At 41.2% G+C, this 22,118-nt stretch overlaps 1 protein-coding gene across 2 annotated transcripts in view; it reads right to left on the reverse strand.

Annotated features, from left to right (window-relative positions):
• The window catches only part of RAPGEF5 (Rap guanine nucleotide exchange factor 5), a 183,732-nt gene that overhangs the window by 20,136 nt on the left and 141,478 nt on the right, over positions 1-22,118 (reverse strand). For both annotated transcript variants that reach the window (XM_040260647.1, XM_040260648.1), the window contains 8 exons: positions 21,794-21,891; positions 20,020-20,050; positions 18,986-19,064; positions 16,511-16,660; positions 12,748-12,845; positions 9,927-10,049; positions 7,734-7,912; positions 1,094-1,184 (listed from right to left, as the gene is read on the reverse strand). In XM_040260647.1, the coding sequence (XP_040116581.1) occupies positions 1,094-1,184; positions 7,734-7,912; positions 9,927-10,049; positions 12,748-12,845; positions 16,511-16,660; positions 18,986-19,064; positions 20,020-20,050; positions 21,794-21,891 (849 nt within the window). The remainder of the gene's footprint in view (positions 1-1,093; positions 1,185-7,733; positions 7,913-9,926; positions 10,050-12,747; positions 12,846-16,510; positions 16,661-18,985; positions 19,065-20,019; positions 20,051-21,793; positions 21,892-22,118) is intronic.

The raw sequence follows: 22,118 nt of genomic DNA on the forward strand, positions 1-22,118 counted from the left end.
TTACAAACTAACCAGGGCTTGCACTTCAATAGGAGACTTGAGTCATGCCAATGGAAACCACATGCCAAAAAAAATAATTCACTATCTGGCCCTCTACCCCAAATGATTGCTGACCTCTCTTCTAGTTCCTCAAACCAACTTCTTTTCCTCTATTGCCTACTTAGGCCAGTGTGATCATTTTCCAGGCCTGGAAACACTGATGTCATCAGCTCAAGTGGGCTTCTATTCTGAGAACCCAATGGCCTTGATCATACAACAGTGACAGGCGGAACCAGAATTTGGGAGACCTGGAACATATAACATTTTGTGGGCCCTCTTTTTTAGTTAAAAAAAAAAAAAAAAGAATATAAAACTACTTTTGTAAATTTTGCAAACATATCTGCCATCCACTTGAACATACTGCCAGGAATATTGCAAATGAGAGGACTGGTAGCTTAAATTCATAAGCATCTCAGCAAATCTGCCTCTGGACAAATAAAGCTTTTGAAAGGACCAACATGGAACTGTAACCATACCATCATGGGAGAAAAACAGAAAACTAATTCAAGTTAGGAAGCATTTTGCAATTTTTGTTTCTTTCATATATATTATAGAACCATTTTGAAGACCACTTGATCAAAATAGTTCCTAATACCTTTTAAATATAGCAGTGTGTACATGCCTATCTCAAACTCCCAAACTATGCCCCCGCTCCACACCCCCGGAACCAACCATAAGCTAAAATGGATAACCAGTAATGTATAGCACATAGAACTCTGCTCAACTGCAGCAGCCTGGATGGGAGGGGAGTTTGGGGGAGAATGGATACTTGGATATGTATAAGTGAGTCCCTTCACTGCTCACCTGAAACTATCACAGCATTGTTTGTTAATCAGCTGTACCCCAATACAATATAAAAAGTTTAAGGAAAAAAAAACAGTTCCTAAGGACTAGAGACACTGATTTATAACCTTTGTTTCTAGTGGTACTTCACTCATTTAAACCATTTAAATCAATTTACTTTAAATAAGGACTTTTCAGTGGAACATTTCCCATTCAGTGTTATTTGTCCTCTCCCCTGCACTCCGTCCCTCCCGTGGACCCCAAGGCTCACCTCCCAGGTTTGAGACAGCCGGCTCACAGAAGCAGTGTTGAGACCCATCACGATAGCAAAGAAGGAGTTCAGGTTTCTCTGGGCTTTGCAGCTATGGATTAAAGAAAGCAGAAGGCATTGTTAGGCAACATCCTTTTGCCAGATGAGCACAAAAGATAAAGCTGCCAGGACTCTCCTAGGCCACAGGGTTCAACCTCTAGGACGGGGCTGAACTCTGCTCCTTGACCCATGTGCCCCTCAGAGACTAGTGGTAGCTGCTGAACAAAAACAAATTCAAATACTTCCGCTCATCATTGCCTTTAGGAAAAGATCTGTGCTTTTTTTAAAATTTTTATTTATTTATTTGGAGGGCAATTACAACATTGCAATGGCCTCTGCCATACATCAACATGAAAGGGCCTTAGGTACACGTGGGGCCCCTCCCTCCTGAATCCCCCTCCCACGTCCCTCCTCACCCATCCCTCAAGGCTGTCGCAGAGCACTGGCTTTGGGTGCCCTGCATCACACACCAAACTCCTACTGGCCGTCTATTATATACAGTAAAGTATATGTTTCAGTGCTATTCTCTCAAATCATCTCACCCTCTCCTTCTTCCACTACGTCCAAAAGTCTGTTCTTTATGTCTGTGTCTCCTTTGAAGCCCTGCACATGGGAGCATCGGTACTCTCCTTCTAGATTTCATATATATGCATTAATATACAATATGTCTTTCTCTTTCTGACTTGCTTCACTCTGTATAATAGGCTCCAGGCTCATTCATCTCATCAGAACTGACTCAAATGTGGTCCTTTGTATAGCTCCATAATACTCCACTGTATATATGTACCACAACTTCCTTATCCATTCATCTGCTGATGGACACCTAGGTTGCTTCCATGTCCTAGATACTGTAACTAGTGCTGCAATAAACCCAGGGTACATGTATCTTTTTCAATTCTGGTTTCCTCAGGGTATATGTCCAGTAGTGGGGTTGCTGGATCACTTAGGGCTTCCCTCATAGCTCAGCTGGTGAAGAGTCTGCCTGCAGTGCAGGAAATGTGGGTTCGATTCCTGGGTTGGGAAGATCCCCTGGAGAAGGAAATGACAACCCATTCCAGTATTCTTGCCTGGAGAATCCCATGGACAGAGGAGCCTGGTGGGCTACAGTTTATGGGGTGGCAAGAGTCGGACACGACTGAGTGACTAAGCACGCATAGTAGTTTTATTCTTAGGTTTTTGGGGAATCTCCATACTGTTATCCATAGTGGCTGTATCAGTTTGCATTCCCACCAACAGTGTAACAGGGTTAGCCAAAGCAATCTTGAGAAAGAAGAATATAACTGGAGAAATCAACCTTCCTGATTTCAGACTAGACTATACAGCTACAGTCATCAAGAAGTATGGTACTGGCACAAAACCAAATCTAGACCAATGGAACAAGATGTAAAGCCCAGAGATAAATCCACACACCTATGGGGAGTTTATCTTTGACAAAGGGGGCAAGATATATATAATGGAGAAAAGACAGTGTCTTCAACAAGTGGTGCTGGGAAAACTGGTCAACTATGTGTAAAAGAATGAAATTAGAACACTTCCTAATGCCATATGCAAAAATAAACTGAAAGTGGATTAAAGACTTAAAACACCAGAGCAGAAACTATAAAACTCCTAGAGGAAAACATAGGCAAAACACTCTCTGACATAAATCACAGCAAGATCCTCTATGACTCACCTCCTAAAGAAATGGAAATAAATACAAAAATAAACAAATGGGCCCTAATTAAACTTCAAAGCTTTAGTACAATGAAGAAAACTGTAAGGTGAAAAGACAACCTTCAGAATGGGAGAAAATAACAGCAAACAAGGCAACTGACAAGGAATTAATTTCCAAAATATACAAGCACCTCAATACCAGAAAACCAAACAACCCAATTAAAAAGTGGACATAAGACCTAAACAGACATTTCTCCAAAGATGTGTGCTCTTGATACCCTCTGGACACTTCAACAAGATTCCTTCTTTTAAAAAATCTGTTTTGGATGCATTTACAATTTCAACTGAAAGCTCTAATGTTCTTGTTTCTTTATAGATCCCAGACTCTCATTATAACAGCTCCTGGGGCCTGTCACTTTAATCTGTATGTTGCCTTTCTTTTTTTGACAAGTCCCTCTTATCTCATACGTTTAAGCTCCCCTCCTATTACACTTAGACATTATTTCCTTTTCTCTCAACAAAATAGCTAGTATGTTATGCATATCCTTATATATTTAAAGTATGGCATATATTATGTGGACACTGTCCCGTATTTCTAATTTGAGGAAAAAAGGAATATGATGCAAAACAAGACCATGTCAAGCTCCAGTCACTCTGGAAAGTTATCTGCTCTGTAGAATGTCAATCTTGCCCTTCAACTTAGTTGGTCAAAACTCTACTAATTTTCAAAGCCAGCTAAGGGGGTTTGATCCAGCAGAGGGAGGATGGGCTTCCAGGTCAGCCATGCCAAACACTCCTTAGTCTGGAATGAATTAGAAAACAACTTCTCTGAGGCAAGTTTTTAAAATTAAAAAATTATCCTAATTAAATATGAAAGAAATATGAAAGTGCTTAGCAGCAATAAAAAGTAGCTAAGAAATTTAAAAAGACGCTTGCTCCTTGGAAGAAAAGTTATGACCAACCTAGATAGCATATTCAAAAGCAGAGACATTATTTTGCTGACTAAGGTCCGCCTAGTCAAGGCTATGGTTTTTCCTGTGATCATGTATGGATGTGAGAGTTGGACTGTGAAGAAGGCTGAGCACCGAAGAATTGATGCGTTTGAACTGTGGTGTTGGAGAAGACTCTTGAGAGACCCTTGGACTGCAAGGAGATCCAACCAGTCCATTCTGAAGGAGATCAGCCCTGGGTGTTCTTTGGAGGGAATGATGCTAAAGCTGAAACTCCAGTACTTTGGCCACCTCATGCGAAGAGTTGACTCATTGGAAAAGACTTTGATGCTGGGAGGGGTTGGGGGCAGGAGGAGAAGGGGACGACAGAGGATGAGATGGCTGAATGGCATCACTGACTCGATGGACGTGAGTCTGAGTGAACTCCGGGAGTTGGCGATGGACAGGGAGGCCTGGCGTGCTGCGACTCATGGAGTTGCAAAGAGTCGGACACGACTGAGTGACTGAACTTAGCTGAATGTGTATTGACTGAGCTGTCCTCAGATGTCATTTCTTCCATGACATCACCAATGGCTCAGATGGAATTTGGCAACAGTGTACATACAACTCTGTATCCTGCTTTTTCAGGTATATACTGTTATACATTATGGGTTCTTGACTGTTATCATTAACGGCTATAGAACACTTCATCAAAAACATATTTAAATAAAATTTTAAATGTATTCCCTTATTGTTGATATTTAAATTATTTTCAGTTCAACACAATTCAATACAGAACACTACAATAAACATCTTTTGCAGATTTTTTATACTTCAAGTCATTACATGATTGATCAAAGCAATCATGACTTTAAGATTCTTGAACATATTAATAACTTCTGTTTCCCAAAACTATACTGATTTCCAGTTGCACAGTTGTGTGTACGGGAGCAGGGTTCTGGAGTTCAGGACCAGGAAATGATTTTGGGCTCTGAAGTGGTAATATACAGAGCTGGCTATGCCCTGACTGGTCCCGCCTAAACCTGTCTGCTCCTGGAGCCAGTTTTATGCTGCGCCCAGGAGAGCTGCCCCTGGGCAGCAAGGCAGGGGGGTCACCCACTAGGAGCATTTCGGAAATTTCAGCCTCCTTGATAGGGGAAGCTGGGAAGGCACCGTTGCCTATAGACCTACTGTCCAAAGCAACAGCGCTGCAAGCCCCTCGCTGCTGGGTCGGCAGTGGGCACGGTCTGTCCCTTTCAGTCTTTCTGTCCAACTGTGGACTCTGCCTATAGATTCCTGGGAGGCACGAGGACCTGATATTCAGTCTAACTGGCCCTTCACCTGGTTTCTGCCAGCATTCTCCCAGGTGGAGCCTGCTTGGTATTATCCATGAATAAACAAACAGGACACTTTCCTGGCTATGGTTTAAAAGTCCACCTGTTTCTAAGAGAAAGAGGAGCCTAAAGGTATCAGTACTGCAACTCTGCTTTTCTTCTGCCCTTTCTTCCCTCATTGCACCCCTCCCGTCTCATCTCACCCGGCAAGTTCATGCCAGCCAGGGCAGACTCGAGTCAGCTCCATCTCTTCATGTGAGGATGCTGGGCGCCTCTGCTGAGGGCCCTGTGCTGAGAACAGCCCCATCCCTGTGCCAGAAGCATCTCAACTGGATGCTCTCCCGTGCTCTCCCTCCTCCCACTGCAGTGCGTGATAGGAGCCCCAGGCTCTGTCATTTCCAACGAGACGTTTTTATACTCTGTCCAACCCTCAAATGCACAGTATACAGCAAAACTTTCAGACAGCATTTGTTGGAGTTGAAAAGAAGACCCTGGGCGCAAATCATTTTATTATTATTCACTATAAACAGTATACTATCTGCTTTTATATTAAAAAATCATTTAGCTACAAAAAAATCTTTAGATGTAATTCTCATCTTTTTATCTTTTATCTCCCCATAAACAATTTTCCTGGTTCTTTTTCAGTCATACTTAAGATTAAAAAAATCCACAAACAATAAATATCTGAATGTCAAAAGAAAAAAAATGAATATAGGGATGACTTACTTCTCTATAAGACAGATTGATACAGCACAAATATGGGTCCCCAGCCCCATCTGGAGTCCTCTTTAGCCAAGGTTCATTCATTGCAAGGTAAGAACAGACTGACACTGAAACATTTCAGTTTAGCAAACACTCCTTTGTCTGAAGAAATAAAATCCACTCAATCCACAGAGGTGGGGGATGGGATTGGCAAGAAGGAAGGAAACATGAATATGCAAATAGGATGCCTTAGGCAGGGAAGACACTGCATGACCATGGAAATTAACTGGTTTCCCTGGGCTATCTGTACCAGTGTGATTATGGAGAACTTAACTTTATGTTTCTGTTGGAATTCTGTTCTGTGGGCCAGGAGTAGAGGCCAGCACAGCAAATAATTCAAGAGCACGGGGCCATATGGAGAGGATGTGAATACACATGCTTCATTTCCCTGAGGACAGCTATGATCTTACACTGGGAACTAAGCTATGTGGTGTCGTTTTACTCCTTGGGATATTAGTGTCCCATTTCACCAAGTAGTTGGCTTTTATAAGAATGTTCTGGACCACAAAAAGCCTCATCTTTAGGAAGTTCATAGGTATTATAGAAAATGTACTGACTGAATTTAAAAAAAAAAAAAAAAAGGAGCATTCATTATAAAAGTAGTCTAAGATTTAGGTATATAAAGAATCCTCGTGCCTTTCAATTCAGTCCAAACTCTTCAACCTGAAATTCAGTATCGTTTACAGTTTGGCCCCATCTTCCCTTTAAGCTTGGTCTCCCACAGCTTCCTCATAAATACCTTCCACTCAGGCCTAACTGGATGAGGTTCCTTTTCCTGACCACATGCTCTCTGCCTCCCATCAACTTCTCTGCTTTGCTCTTGTGAGTTTGAACTCCATGGAGAGTGTACTCCTGAATTTTTACCTAGAATTCAAAATGCTACTTTCTTCCCAATGTTTTTCTAATCCTCCTTTCCCATTCCCTTAGCATAGAAGCTTCCCATCCTCTAAAGCCCCTGAAAGAACTTCATCTCATGGTAGGGCACCTTTGGGTTCTATTTTGCAATGAGCCATTGGAGTTACAGAAAGTATTCCCCTGCCCAGCAGATTGCAGAGTTTTCAAAGGCAGGTATTGGGCGTAGCTACATTCTGATTCCCCCATAATACCCTGCACAGATGTGCAAACATAGAGTGATCAATACAGATTTCCTAAATACATTACACTGACATCTACCCAAAAACTGTTTGATATAAAAACTACTTTAAAAAACAAAGCAGAAAAAACATGGAAAGACTGGAAGGTAGGAGGACCTGGGAAAGATCTGGACTCCTGTTGCCTGTTTGTGTTGGAAAGCTGTCCCAAGAGTGGTCTCAGGACATTAATCTGGTATTTTAACAGAAGCTCCCAGGAAGTTACTAAAATGTCATCCAACCAACTACTGAGTCACTGCTATTTAACAACTTTGGTACCAGGTACCCTAGGTCCAGTATTGAGTAGAAATGGTCCCTGTCCTCTGGAAGCTAACATAGCCCAGCGAAGGAATTCTATATACAAAAGCAAGTTGAATCAATGAAAGTTCATACTCTGGGCATCAAGGAGCCAGGAGCAGAACCTTGAAACACATCTGACTTGCAACAGTTCTCACCCCTTCTCATCATCTTCCCCCATGTTCCTAACCTACTGTAACTCACCTGGCCACTGTGTAATTTAGCTGCACAATGGGGCACGTGTGCACTGCCTGCTTTTTCCTTCAGCACAGAGAGCTATGGTCTGGTATTGTGACATTTACTTTAAGATATAAATATTTCAAAGGTGAAGACAGAAATATTCAGAACAGACCTTTCCAATCATTTGGTCACTTAACTCACTATTACCCTTTTGTATCCCATCTCTTCACATCCCATCCCATCCCATTACAGCGAAAAAACAGATTCCCTCTCAGGGAGAGGAACAGAATTGCATTTTTTACCACTAGACACTCACTGAGCGGCAATTTTGATGAATTTTTTCACCAGCTGCACTCGCTTGCCCAGTGGGCTGCAGAGCAGAATCTCCGTGGCCACCCAGAGCTGGACCTCATTGCATCTCTGGAGCAGGAGGCTCAGGTTCACTGTGTGCTCCCCGCTTCCTTGTCTGCTGAATGTGAAGTAGATCAGCTCTTGCTGAAAGACAACGTATTCATGCCAGCATTTACTGTTACAGCACAGGGTCAGGTTGATACAAAATAAAATCCATTTTTTAAAATTCATTTTTAATTGGAGGATAACTGCTTTACGATGTTGTATTGTGTTTCTGCCGTACAACAGTGTGAATCAGCCATAAGTATACATATGTCCCCTCCCTCTTGAACCTCCCTCCCATCCCACCCCTCTAGGTGGTGGTCACAGAGCACTGAGCTAAGCTCCCTGTGTCACGCAGCAACTTCCCATTAGCTAGCTGTTTTACACATGGTAATGTATGTTTCAATGCTACTCTCTTAACTCGCACCACCCCTCCTTCCCTCACTGTGTCTGCAAGTCTGTTCTCTATATGTGTCTCTATTCCTGCCCTGCAGGTAGGTTTTTAAGAACTATTTCAGATAGCCACTGTCATAATATGTTAGATATAACAAATAACAATATATTAAATTCAAGACAATTCATGTTGACTTTCAGAAATGCCTCATGAAATGATGTTCACATAAAAGACTTACCTAAATCTACTTTTTTAGAATGCAAAGATGATGCTTTTCATGAAAACCTAAGACACTCTTACATCACAGGCTGAATCAAATCCAACTTCCCAAACTTGTTCTATAGGCAACTTCAACTGCAAATGACATCATTTGTTCAGATGTACATTAGACCCTCACAGGTAGATTCTCTAGACAAGGGTTTTCACATTTCAGTGTCCATCTGAATCATCTGGAGGTCTGTGAAAGCACAGACTGCTGTGCCCCACCCCCTCAAATTTTCTGAGTCAGCAGGTCTGTGATCTGGCCAAAAATCTGCGTTTCTACTAAGTTCCTGGGTATACTGATGATGCTGGTCTGGGTACCCACTCTTTGAGAACCACTGAAATAAGACACTGTCAAATCATAGAAAGAGAAGATTAGAATAAGGTACAAAACTGACAGTAACTAGTGACTAGACTGATCACATGTAAGCAATGGAAGAGATTCGTTTCTAACCAGAAAGCTGTGTATGTGTGTGTGGGTGTGTTTTACACAAGAAATTCACATCCTCCCACTGCATAAGCACATAAGCAGGGACACATCCCACTCCACCAACACTTCCCAAGTCACAAGTCATTTAGCTTGAACGAGTTTACTACTTGCTCAAATTTAGATCATTATATTAGAATGTTTTCCGCGAGAAAATATGGGGACATTTAAAAGATGCTCCAAAATGAAAGAGAACCTTGGGGGTCCCTTAATAAGGTGTGAACTCCTTCTTCAGCAGGAAAGGCCTTTTTGTAATGAAACATTTCACTACCCGGCAAAGCAAATGCAACACAGTCTACCTCATTTTTCATCTACTGATTCCCATGTGCCCTTCCACTGGCTACATTTATTCATCAATTGTCAGTAGCATTCTGCCCCTCATCTCATGTTTTATAAACGCTTAAGCTGTCCTCAAGGGAGAGACTGATGGACATAAAAATTTGAAATATATCTCAAAATGTCCAAGAGAGTGCTTGAAGTCCTGCAGCACAGTCTAAATGTATAGAATGTTCTTAGGAAAGTGTGTGTGTGCATGTAGGAACACATATAAATGTGATTTTTATACAAGTACTGTAAAGCCACGGAAAAATTAAAATGTCAGTATCAAAGGTATCAAACATAAAACACCTCTTCAACCCCATTCAACCTTCATATATATATACACACACACACATATATATGAATACATGTTTTCAAACATTAAAAATATAGCATATTCATACATTACACAAATATCCGATTGTATTAGGTGCAAATAAAGCATGATCATGTATTCTAATTTTCCTAGGTTTGGATCAGTCTTTCAATATACTTAAAGTCCCCAAGTATCTTTGTGGGCCATGGTATCCCAAAGCATAACTATATCAACCAGAAAATGGATCATCTTAAAACCTAATCACACATGAATACTCTTCAAGAAGAATTCCTAGTTAAAATGGCTCTAGCATTTATTTGATCATTTCCCCCATACTTACCTCGTGAATTGAATTGAAAAGGTTCCAATCAAAATTCATTAATTCCAGAGCAAGATCCCAAGTGTTCATTCCCAAAATCCTGATCGACCTTTGCTGTGATTCCTCATTTTCTGCAAACGGATTCTAAAGTAACAGACAGAAGCAAAAGAATCCTCAGTAAATTCCCAGATGGTTGGCACTGAATTGGCTGGCCACAGAAAGGCACTAGAGGCCCACATTAGAAAAATAATCTTGTCTGAGTGCACTTAATAGTTTCCCTGGTCTGTTCACCTTCAGTGAGTTACAGCCAATTCAGGAAACAGCCTCAGAAGCTGCAGAATGTGATCAATGATACTTCACTGAGTTGTCCCTCCCTCCCCACAGGCAAGCATGCACACGTGCGCGCGCGCACACACACACACACACACACACACACACACGCACACACATGCACGCACAAATTTGATTATAAAACACTGCCCCAGCAGACAGCATAATGAAAGCAAAAGCCCTGAAGTCACTTTGGTTTCTGGTAAGAATTAATGTGCCAGCAGGGTTAGGATAAAAACAAACAAAAGAAATGTCACAGTGCACTTCAATAAAGACAGACATGGCTTTTACAGGAACTATGTTTAACGAGTCTCATCCCAGACATGCATTTACAAATTTTACTAAAATACCCGTGGAAAGCAAAAAAAAAATTTTAAACAGGAAATAAAAAATAAAAGTTAATTCATTTATACCCCATGGTGTATGATTATTTTAAATTATCAATTGCTGTCCCTAGACAAATGGGTATGAAGAGTTTGGTAAAACAGTATTTCTTTAAAATATGACATAAAATTATTAAATGCCACCACAATGTTAAATCTGCCATCACTGTTAAATTTATTAAAAATTATTTGGCATCTTTTCAAAACATCTGATATTTTTTAATTAACGTAATAGATTTTCTCATTTGACTTGAACAGTTAATGACGTTAAAACAGTTAATGTCTTGGAGAAAAAAAAAAAGAAGAGGACTTTTCAAAAATAAATGCCATAGAAGAGTAAAGGGAATATTTCAGAATCCAAATATTAGTCTTTATTTTTTTGAACTGCAAAATAAATTATTAGCATTTTTGAATTTTTATATTTATGAAAAGGTTTCCTAATTGAAACCATGACAAAAGACCTCCACAAGCTATTCCACAGACTTGATTCCCTTCAGAGTAGGGCTAGGTACAAACTGGCCCTGTACCTCCAGCATGGGCACAGGGTGGAGCTCAGCAGGGGCGGAACGAATGATGTACGTGCAGACACCGAGGTGCTGAGGTGGGGGAAGCCCAGGTTTCTCAGAACCCTGTCTGGCTAGATGGGGACCACGCAGGTGTCAGGCTACACTGCAGACATTCGCAGAGCCACGAGGTGGGAAGAAAGATCTCTGCTTATGAATTTGAAGCTGTAAGGACATTGTCACTCGGCTTTTTATCCCTCCTACTTTCTCCCTAAATGTGCCCTTACCCTGGGCCTGCTGTCTGGTTATTCAAGGTAGTCCACCACCCTCTCCAGGAAACACTTTCTGTTTCTCTATTCCAATCATTCAGGGCTACGATTCCTGCTTTGCAAGAAGACTGACCCATGCCCAAGCACAGGGGATATGAGTGGTTTCCCCTGCTAGCCTTCCTTTACAATGCTCCGTTTCAACGGGGATCTTTTGGCGCCAAAATTACCAGAACTACGATTCCAATGGGAAAATTTTAGGTGGGGGAAGCATTCACATGCAGGGTGGCATCTGGCTCAACTCACAGCACCTATTTATCCCACAAGACCTGCCCCAGGCCTGCCCTCTGTTATTCTGAGCCCTGGACTGCAGCAGCAGAGCTCTGGGAACTCACATGTGAGGGAGCCACAGGAAACATGTGTGTGTGGCTGGGGGGGGAAGGGCGGGACCATGGGAGATGACTAGAGCCTCCACCACCAGAAACAGTAACCTGCATGTTAGAGCCTCCTCCTTTAAGAGGCGAGGCGTGACTAATGTTATTATGGCAATTTGAGATCTTGTAGATAATTTTACATGAGGTATTTTTACTATAAGCAGTGTTGGTTAACCTACATGGTATACAGACTCGTCCATTATATACATAAAAGGAGCCTAGCTGGAAAGACCCATTCCTGTGATGACTGCATGGCACAGACCAGGACCCTGACTCAGGATGATACGATCGTGATCTGGCAGAGCCCACTTTCTTTGGGTGATGGCTCTGAGGCCTGATTCTACCATCCAGAAAGCGACCACAAGACTGAGGTTTTTAGGAACAACAACAACAAATCATCTAGTTAAGTATAAAGGTTCTAAAACTTAAAACTGAAAATAACATACAGTGGGGGTTTCTCCATTTCTTCGTATGCTCACTCTTTAGTGGCATCTGATGTTGCCCATTTACACAGGGAATGCTGACCATGTACCAAGGGAATGGCATGCTCAAAGGGCACCCAGGGGACAGAAGAACAGAACCTCTTTCCCTTTAAATGAACACAGGATGGATTCCTCAGCCTGATCTCCATATATCCACCAGGAAAGAAGAAATGGAATTAAGGTTCTGTTGGAGAAAGTGTCCCATCTCTCAAATTCCTTGTTCCAGAGAGGCTTAGAGAGAAACAGTGCAAAGAGTTTTCAGTTCCTAAAGACAGGCTTGCCTTTGATTAGCAAACGTACTGCTGTTTGACAAGTGTACTGTTGGCTACAGAAGGAAACAGCTTGATGTATTTTTCTAACATTCATTTTAAAACACACAAATACATGTTCTCAGCCTGACATTTGTGCCCGTGTGCTTCAAGCTCAAGGCTAAAGGTAACTCACCAAAGTGTCAGCCAGGTCTTTCCGGTAGACATATATCCGACCAGAGGCATCAAGGGATTTGGAGATGGCCAAGTTGTTTGGCTGAAGCTCATGCTTTTCTTTATTTACAGAAAAGAATAATTAAAAACACAAGAAGAGCTAGTATGCATTCATAGTATTGCTAAAGAGTGAAATCTGCCAAAGAAAAATACTTAAAAGTAAATGGGATGTGAAGTAGATGTGATTCAGTTCTGCATATGCTATACAATGACACCAGATAATCAAAGCTCATTATCCATGAAGAGGTACCCTCTTAGGATTCATTCTTATATTTAGTCATTTTTTACACAGAACAGCTTGGGGAAGAAGGTAAAACTCACTCTTCACTTCATATCTCTAAAGTAACCATATGAAGACTTCCCTGACAGCCTAGTGGTTGAGACTCTGTGTTTCCACTGCAGGGTGCATTACAGGGATTTGATCCTTGGTTGGGGAACTAAGATCGCACATGCCATGAGGCAGGGCAAAAAAAAAAAAAGAAAGTAACCATACAACAGTAATACTGGTAACAGTTGGGTATATCTCTCTCCTCATACTTATGCAAATACGTATGTGCACACATGTACATATAGTCACAGCTATTCATATGTATACATTACTAATCATAGATACGTATGTATTTGTAATAATTCCTTATGTGGTTTTATATTCTAATTTTATTGTAAGTACTTATCCTCTTGTCAAAATTATTTATATATGCCATGTGTAATTGGTTATATAACAGTCTATTATTCCATCATTTAATCTTTTCTCTATTGTTGAACATTTAATGGTTTTCAATTTTTTTGGTCATATAAATTAGACAGCGAGATACGTGCTAAATACCAGCAAGAGGCCTGACATATAACAGGGATTTGATAAATGGGATCTATTATTACTGCAGCCATAATATATATTGCTGAAGTCAACATCCTTATGCATAAATCTTTGGCTCCTTATAGATGATTTTTCTTAAGACAGATTCTCAGCAGTAGAATTACTAGGTCAAGGGGAATGAATATCTGTAAAGGTTTTGATACAAGCTGCCAAACTGCTTTCCAACTCTTATGTCTACCAATACTCATCATTACTTTGAATAAGTTTATTGATTTGCTAAAATCAAAGATAGATTATTGGGTCTATTTTATATTTCTTGGCAACTAGTAAAGTGAGTATTTTTTATCTATTCTTCTTCTATTTTATTTACCTATTGTTCCTACCCTTTGGCCATTTTTCTACCATAGCTGGACTCATAACACAATATGCTTCTCACAGAAAAATGTCCTCCTCTCAGCTGCAAAACACAGAGGGGAACTGACCAAAGTGATATTCAAGTTTATTCCACTGTAACGCAATTAGTGTCCCCTAAGGCAGCCCTTTATTTATCCAGCATGGCTGGAAAACCAATACATCACATCTCTTTTTCTAGATAACATAATCAGTTCAAATGCCAGATTTTGTTTTGAACGTTTCCGCTTGATATGGAGGACAAAAATGGTACTCAAATACATTCTTTACCGCCCAGCACTGCAAAGATCAGTAGTTCTGTCATGTCAGGCTGTTGACGCCTGCCGTAAATGGTCCCACACGGCTGGGCTCTGACATTCTTCTCTATCTTCCCTCCTTGTTTAAGCTACAGCTTCTTGCAACCCTCTGTATATTCATAAATACCTTAAATATGAATTTATAGGAGCCATTCTGCATTTGCTATGAAATAAGATGGCATGGTTTTCTGACAGCCATTTTTCCATTTGTGAAGAATTATTTTTCTTCCTGTCAAGTTTGTCACTGTGCCATAAACAATGACAAGTGATAGAACTTTAAGCTCCGAGTAACTGGTAGGTTTCTGTTACTACATACATATACTTCCCCTGGGCACAAAACAGCTGGAAGCCGACTGAAAGCTGTGGGAACAACAGTATTAGTCCTTTCAGAGAAACCATCAACATGGCCAACGTGTATTTTCTTTTGAGAAAGAGAAAATAACAGTAGATCTCATTGTCATTTCATTTGGACACAACATTGAAAACATTATTTATTAAAAATTATGTAACTAGAGCAAGGAATACATTAGGTTCTGTGGGCTTTTTTTTTTTCCCTTCTTAAGAACATTATTGTTTGGGGGATATGAAACTGTAGGCAGAAAGGTTCTTAACAGACAAAACTACTAATTGATGAAAAATGATGGCATATTTCCAAATCAGTGAGGTACTTCAAGAGATAAGCTCATATTGCTAGTGATGATTAGCTATGAGTATATGCACATCAGAACTCCAGATGAATCTAATTTAATAAAGTGTAAAAATGGTATTTCACAGCCATCACAGATAGTGGGTAAAACGAGCCATTCATTAATTCCCAGATGCATATGTGGCCCTGGGCCGACACTGGGTCAGCTGCCAAAGGGGGTGGGCCTCCACTGTGCCACCAGGCCCTCTCAGGGTCCTTCTTTCTCCAGCACCTTTTGTCTGCATGGGGACCCAATAATTACTTTCTGTAACAGTACTGCCTTGAGAGGTAAATGCTCATTTTGATGAAGCTTACTATTGTCTCGAATCATGTAATATCTTTGGTCACTTAAAACTAATATATAAATATCGTATTATCTGGAGTATTTCCTAATATATTTCATCAGACATTCAACTACTCTCTGAACTCCCTTAAAATTCATGTAACTCCATATGTTTCTGAAACATTTGTTCTTTTCCTTTAGAGAATGTTTTGCTAGGAGGCATGATGCCCAGGGAGAGGAAGGAAAGAAGCACTGGGACTGGGGAGATGGGCTGTATTTGCTTGACTATGTAAACGATTAGCTTGTAGGGCCATTTTCTCTGCCTCTGAGTAACAAAGCGGAAGAGACAATGTTCCCTCACATAATGCTTTAACATCAAGTACATTCTGATCTTCTCCTGACTCTAGAGTGATAACAAAAGGTAAACAGAAACGCCCTTTATCTGCTCCCCCTCCCTCCACACATCATCCCTGGTTGATTAGTTTACGCTGTCCTCCCAATTTTCAACTACTGAGGCTCAGTCACTTTCTTTGTGTTTTTCTCAGGGTTAATGAGATATTAAATAAAGATCGTAAGGCAAAAATGGGAGGCCAGCGACACAGAGATCTGACAGGCTCCAGTGGATGCACAGGGTTCTGTTCAGGTCACAAGATCAATAGGGTCAGCTTGTAATCTGTGTGATCTTATTCAAAACACACAATAAACCATTCTCAGAGGATAAATAAGGCCCAACAGAAGACTATAACCAGAGCTCACTCCCCATGTCTACGTGAAAGAACACTGCCCGTGAGCTTTCGGCTTAATGTACAGTGTTTGTTTCCTTCAATAGGGAGTCTTTAAGTATTAACTTGTCAGCCGGTAAAATGACTAGTTCAAGGCTGTCTTTCTTTTTGCTTCCGAAAGTAATTTCATCCTTTAGCAATTTCCCAAGTTAATTTAAACATGAAAACAGAAGGCTTATCTAGAGTACAAACTATGTAAAGCTTTATAATACATTTCAAAACATTGGCACGCCTCTCTGTTTGGTTCTTGGGGAGGAAATTCAGTATCCAATGGTACCCAACTGTTGTCATGGAAACACCTCTGGTAGGCAGCTTCTCATTGTTAGGGTGATCACCCAGCTGCGGACCCAGAAGGGACGCACTGCACGTTTTTTCCATAAAAATGTCAACTCTCTCCCTTTAGAGGCAAGCCAGTGAATGATTAAATATTCAAAGATAGAATATAACTTACCCCCAGAGAAGGTGACGGCTACCAGAGCTAGATCCTCTTCCGCATGTTGGATCTTTTCTGCTACAACCCTCAGGATCTCTTGGGCTGTACTGGAAACAGTGGCCTTCACGCTGACATAGGAGTGCTCCGTTATGTACACGTGGCAAAAAACTACATGAAGTGAAAGAATTGTGAGTAAAAAGAGAACTGTGGCCACAAAGTACAGGCCTTTCCAAATCAAGGCATCCACCACACTATGCTCTTTAGTACAGGACAGACACAGCTAGATTTACACGTGCACATGGGCGCCCGAGGGCATGCGAACGGAGCCGCGTGCTTACACACACATGAGATGGAGACATTATAAAGCAGGTGGGCAAGCCGCAGTAGTCCTTGGGTGTCCCAGAGCGTAATGAGAGACCCACGCCACGCCAAAGCTCATTGTGTGTTCCTGGTAGGAGGCAGCCCACCCACAACACAGTGCAGTCTGTGCAGCACGGACTGGACTTCACAGACCCTTCCATGAGGGCTACCGAGATCTCCCAAAGCAGCCTACAAAAATGTCTAACTCATACATTTTCACTTTACACTTCTCCTCTCGACAGCCAGTGGCTCAGTAAAGACCACCACGCTTTGTTATTTGAATTCGCATAAGCTGGCATGCTGCAGTCCATGGGGTTGCAGATGGGACATGACCGAGAGACTGAACTGAACTGAAGCTTTATCTAAAAAATCTGTCGCTTGCTATGGTTTTTGGCTTCAAGCCTTCTTGATCTTTTAAGAAAGAATCTCCACCCCCTGCCTCTATCAAGGTGGTAGTGAGCTTAATTTTCAAACGGAGGTCACATTTCCAGCCTTTTTAATTTCCTTTTTCTTGTCTGTGGTACTACTCATTATTACAAGGGCATTATCACTATCATGGTGAACAGGCCCAGGAAAAATATTCCTTTATGATTTGACAGCAGAAGCTGCCTTAATAGCGAAGGAAATAACTGACATGTTATTTGCCTCTTTTATGAGCCATTGTGAATGTATAAAACACTAGCTTCTTTAGGAAAAACAGGACAATAATATACTTAAGTATTCTTCTTTTCTAGATTGAAGAAAAGAAGTAGAGTGTAGCTCCTAGAGAAGTTTCCTATGCAATTTAAATAGCACCACAAAAATAAATGCAAATGAAGCAAAAGACAAACTATGGGTTTACTAGTATAAACCTCAAAGCAAACACACTTTGACAGAGGCACTGACAATATTTTGTTTCAGGTTTGGTAGGGTGTGTCATTAAAACTCTAGAATCCAACAAACAGCTGTTTAATGTGTTGTCAACAGACTTGTGAGAGAGGAAAAAGGCTTTTTTCCTTCCACAGAAAGATGGAGTTTTGAAGCAAGGCAAAGACGCAGTCTACAAAATGCTAAATGTGAGGAAAGTTTACATTGGGCTTAGTAAGATGATGAACAAAAACAGTCTGAGGCACCTTGAAATAACCCTCTGAAACTCAGCATGGAAAATTCAACAGCTAATTGTAAGACAAATGGGAAAGGAAGCTTAGCAACTGAGAGAGGAGGAGGTGAGGTTTTCTGTTCATCCACTTGGTACAGATGATGTGACCCAACAAGCACCCTCATGAGCAGCTCGTTATACACAAAGGATGGAACGGAAGAGGAATCTGTGACATTTGGGTGCTCAAGGGTTCAAGAAGTTGAGCAAATATTCAATGTCTCTACTTAGAATTTTGGCACTGTTGGGGCAGGCGAGTTTTAAAGTCTCCAGTCATAATAGCATGAGCATCTGAATGGCTGTTTCCCAGCTCTGCACTTGACTCAACCTTTACCCTAACAGGAGGAAACCATTTCCTGTTCTGCTATACAACAGTAAAGCAGAGAAGCACGTCAGCACTGTCAGTGTGCTGCAAAGGTGCTTCCCTTGCCCTGACCTAGGGGCCCTCTTTGGATGGCTGGGGCGGGGGGGTGGGATGTCACGAGCCCTTTTGGCACGAACACTGAGGACGCCCTGCATGTGTGGCACTGCCCGGCATGGCCTTGCCTAGGAGGGGTTTCTACTGCACATCCTTCCTTTCATTATTCCCGCCAAGATTTTCTCCTCTAAGTCTCCAGGACTGACTCAGTCCAAGCCCTGAACAGTGCTTTCAGCGGACTTTCCAGTGAGTCATGGGCAACGGACCGACAACAGGGGAGAAGGCAGCTAAGGGTGCCCTTCCAGTCCTCTGCACCGCTCCCCAAGAACGCAGTGGACTCTGCGTAGTCTCCTTCCCTTACTTCCCGAAGTGAAGATGTCTGGCTCCGGGGACAGTACTCAACAATGAAGAAAACTATACCACGGCAAGAAAAGAAAAACTTTCGTTGTGGATGCTAAGGTGCTGGTTGTGGTGGGGGTGTGGCAGCTGGAAACAGCTACCTGCAGGCGGAGGTGTTAAGCTTGCGTTGTTGTGTTCAAGTCCTCCACCTGCCCCCAACCCCTGTTCAAATCATACTCACTTTCCTCACTTTCTGTCACAGTTCCTCTGTGCTGCAGCCAGTTCTCCTTCAGACTGAATTGGTGGAAAAGGGCTTTATTCTGCAAGAAGGGAGAACAAGAACAATGAACAAATGTATTGCTGCCCTTTGGAAAACCACAGCTGTTTGCAACATGTTCCAAAAGAGTGTGCCAATTTTTTTTGAATATGAAATCCATCCGTCTAATCTTAGAGGAATAAACTGGGAGTTGCCTCAATTAATACAAGTGGAGGTGCAGAGTCTGAGCAACAGGATAGACCTTGGCCGAGGTCAGTGGCAGGGACAAAGCCCCAAATTGATTCTTCACAACATGCTGGAGAAGACAGGTGTGATTTTTAACCTCTGGCCACTACAAAAGTCCACAGCTGCATCTCCTGAGAAAGCTATGGTTTCCCCACCCCCGACATCAACCTTACTTTCTGATAAGGCCACTCCGACATAGTGTCACACTTCTGCTGTAGAGCAGTGACTTGCTTAGGAGAAACAGGTGCATAGTTCATTATGATTATCCGTCACCTGACATATCGGCTCCTACAAAACTGTGCCTGACATGTTATTTTGCATGTCCCCCTGACGCTGAACAGGAAACACAGTCATCCCGGCTACGATCTCTCTCTCTCAGTTGGGTCGAAGAGTGCAAACCTTTTTATTACAAGACTTCTTACTCTTGTAGGCAAAAACGTCTTGCGTAGATGACTTTCTATTTTTACCTCAACGATTAACAATCAAGTTTATGTCATTCAGGGGACACTGGGAAAACTCCAGGATTACAAAATGCACCACAAAAAATGCAGAAATGTCATAAAGTCAAGGGCACCTGGCTGGAACTGGATCCACACCAGCACAGGGAAAGCTAAGTGAGGCAGGAGCAGGGAGGCAAGCTGAAGCCCCCAGCTGCTTGCCTGACCCCACTTGGGTGGGGGCAGCATTCATGTTAATTATGAAGAAATGCCAAGCGGGGCAAGGCAAGGTCCCTAACTCAGTCACCCCGTTTCAGAGAGAAGGGTCTGCCTCACCTTCCTTTGCGGTGAGTATTCATCTACAGTGCTGAAAGGGAAACAACAAGAGGTCAGTCTTTGTCTCAAACCCAGGAAAATGTAGCCACTGTCAACAGACACTACTTTTCAGGCATGGTACGGAGATTTTCACGTTTCCAAATGGTAAAATGCACAGTATTCATTCATTTACTATGTAAAACACACTTGATGTTAGGATTTCAAGTGAACCAGGAAGAAAAGAAGCTATTTATTCAATAGGTATACTTTGCTTTCTACTCACAGAAACTGAGCATTGAGGAAATAACTGGATTTACTCAGTCCACAGAAATTCTAAGTTTATTCACATTTCACTAAATCTTAGGTGAAATTACTGTTCTTCAGACAGCTAAATAAGCTAGCTAAGGCTGCTCTTTTCCAGGATGTTTCAACGTGTGGTGGGACTTGCGCAGCCTTCAGCAGGTCCCCAGCTCAAATTGTATTCCAGCATCTAAAAGATATTTCATTATCTCATACCAAAGAGGCAGGAATCATGACTTAGATCACGTTCTTACTTACATCTATTATTTCCCATTTTTATGTAAGTTTTCAAGTGGAATGTATTAAATTACATTAATGCATCTAATGTATTTAAATTTGTATTAAACCGGAATTAAATTTTCCCAATTGTAAGACCTACCTTACAGCATAGATCTATTTCCAAGTAGGCTATTATTTCGATGTAAATGTTTCTTTCTTTTTTCATTTTTACTTCATTTGCTTGTTCATATTTTCATATTAGTCTTAGGCGACAGAAATTTTTTACAGTGTAGAATGTGATGATAACAGACCACCAAAATTCATCACATTCATTATTAACAACCTGTAGCTCATTTCTGAACTTCTAAATGTGTGATTTTCATGACTGGGATAAAGGTTTACACACGATTTGTTTACACCCTAAAATTATTTATATAGCCTTCACTGCACAGGATCTTCCTTTACTAAATGCAAGTCAGGCTTGAAGTCTCTGACAATGTGAAAGGCTTGAATTAACATTTTCTACGAGAAGCACCATTTGTGACTGCTGAAATCTTAATATAAGTTTGTCACAACTTGACAATAGATGTGTTTTATGTTTAAAAAGTAGAAACTACATTGCAAATCAGAGAACAATATTTCCCTTCAGATTAACTTTACAGGTATATCTGAAAACTGAATAATACTCGATGTTTTCACTTACCAAAATTAGGAAGAAGAGTTAGTGGTAAATCAGAGTAAAATTAGGTATTAGCAATTTGAAAGACTAATGATAGATACCTCAGTGATACCTGGACATGACAAAAGTCAAAGTGCTTCCCTTCAATTTTTCTAAATTGATAAAGAAACCTCAGGGAATCCATAAAATGAACTTTAAACATGTGCCATGGTTTGCTGGGACTTGTTTATGAAACTTTTTTTCCTATCCTATTAGAGATAGCTATGAACCCTGAAATGACAAGTTAAATATTTACACTTATAAAAATAAATAATAATTTATTAAATAATTGTTCTTATGTACCCAGACTATCATGGCTCAACTGGTTCCTATCATATTGAACAGGGTTTTTAAAAAAATAGCCAATAAACTTGATTTAGTGTTCACTCATCTTGAGACATAAAAACAAAATACGTATTTACTACTAGGAAACCTAATGAATCAAGATAAATCCCAGATCTGAAATGTTCAAAATGATCTTTCTGAGACACTTCCAATTCTGTGATACGTGTTGCTGCTTTCTCTTACTATATGTGATGAGGAAAATGAAATACTTACTGACGACGGTGCATTCCAAGTATCTTTTGAAATTCTTTCAGCTCTTTTTCAAGTATTGGGTATTCATAGACATCATCCAGCACATTCCTATATATGGTCTGGGGTGGGGCGGGGGGTGGGGGTGGGCAGAAAATGGCAGGTGAATTGGTCTGGTGTCTATTTTGTAAGGATTAAGACTCAAACAGTGGGTAACCTGATCAGAGAGATAAGTAGAATCCAGAACAATGCAAGGGGTTAAACCAGGCACCAAAGAGCTCCTGAGTGGGGGTTTCACCTTAGAGCCTCTTGCTCAACTGTGTGGGTCTCTGGGGCCACAAAGCTCTTA

The sequence above is a fragment of the Oryx dammah genome, unplaced genomic scaffold (genome assembly GCF_014754425.2).
Source record: "Oryx dammah isolate SB20612 unplaced genomic scaffold, SCBI_Odam_1.1 HiC_scaffold_18, whole genome shotgun sequence".
Lineage (NCBI taxonomy): Eukaryota > Metazoa > Chordata > Mammalia > Artiodactyla > Bovidae > Oryx > Oryx dammah.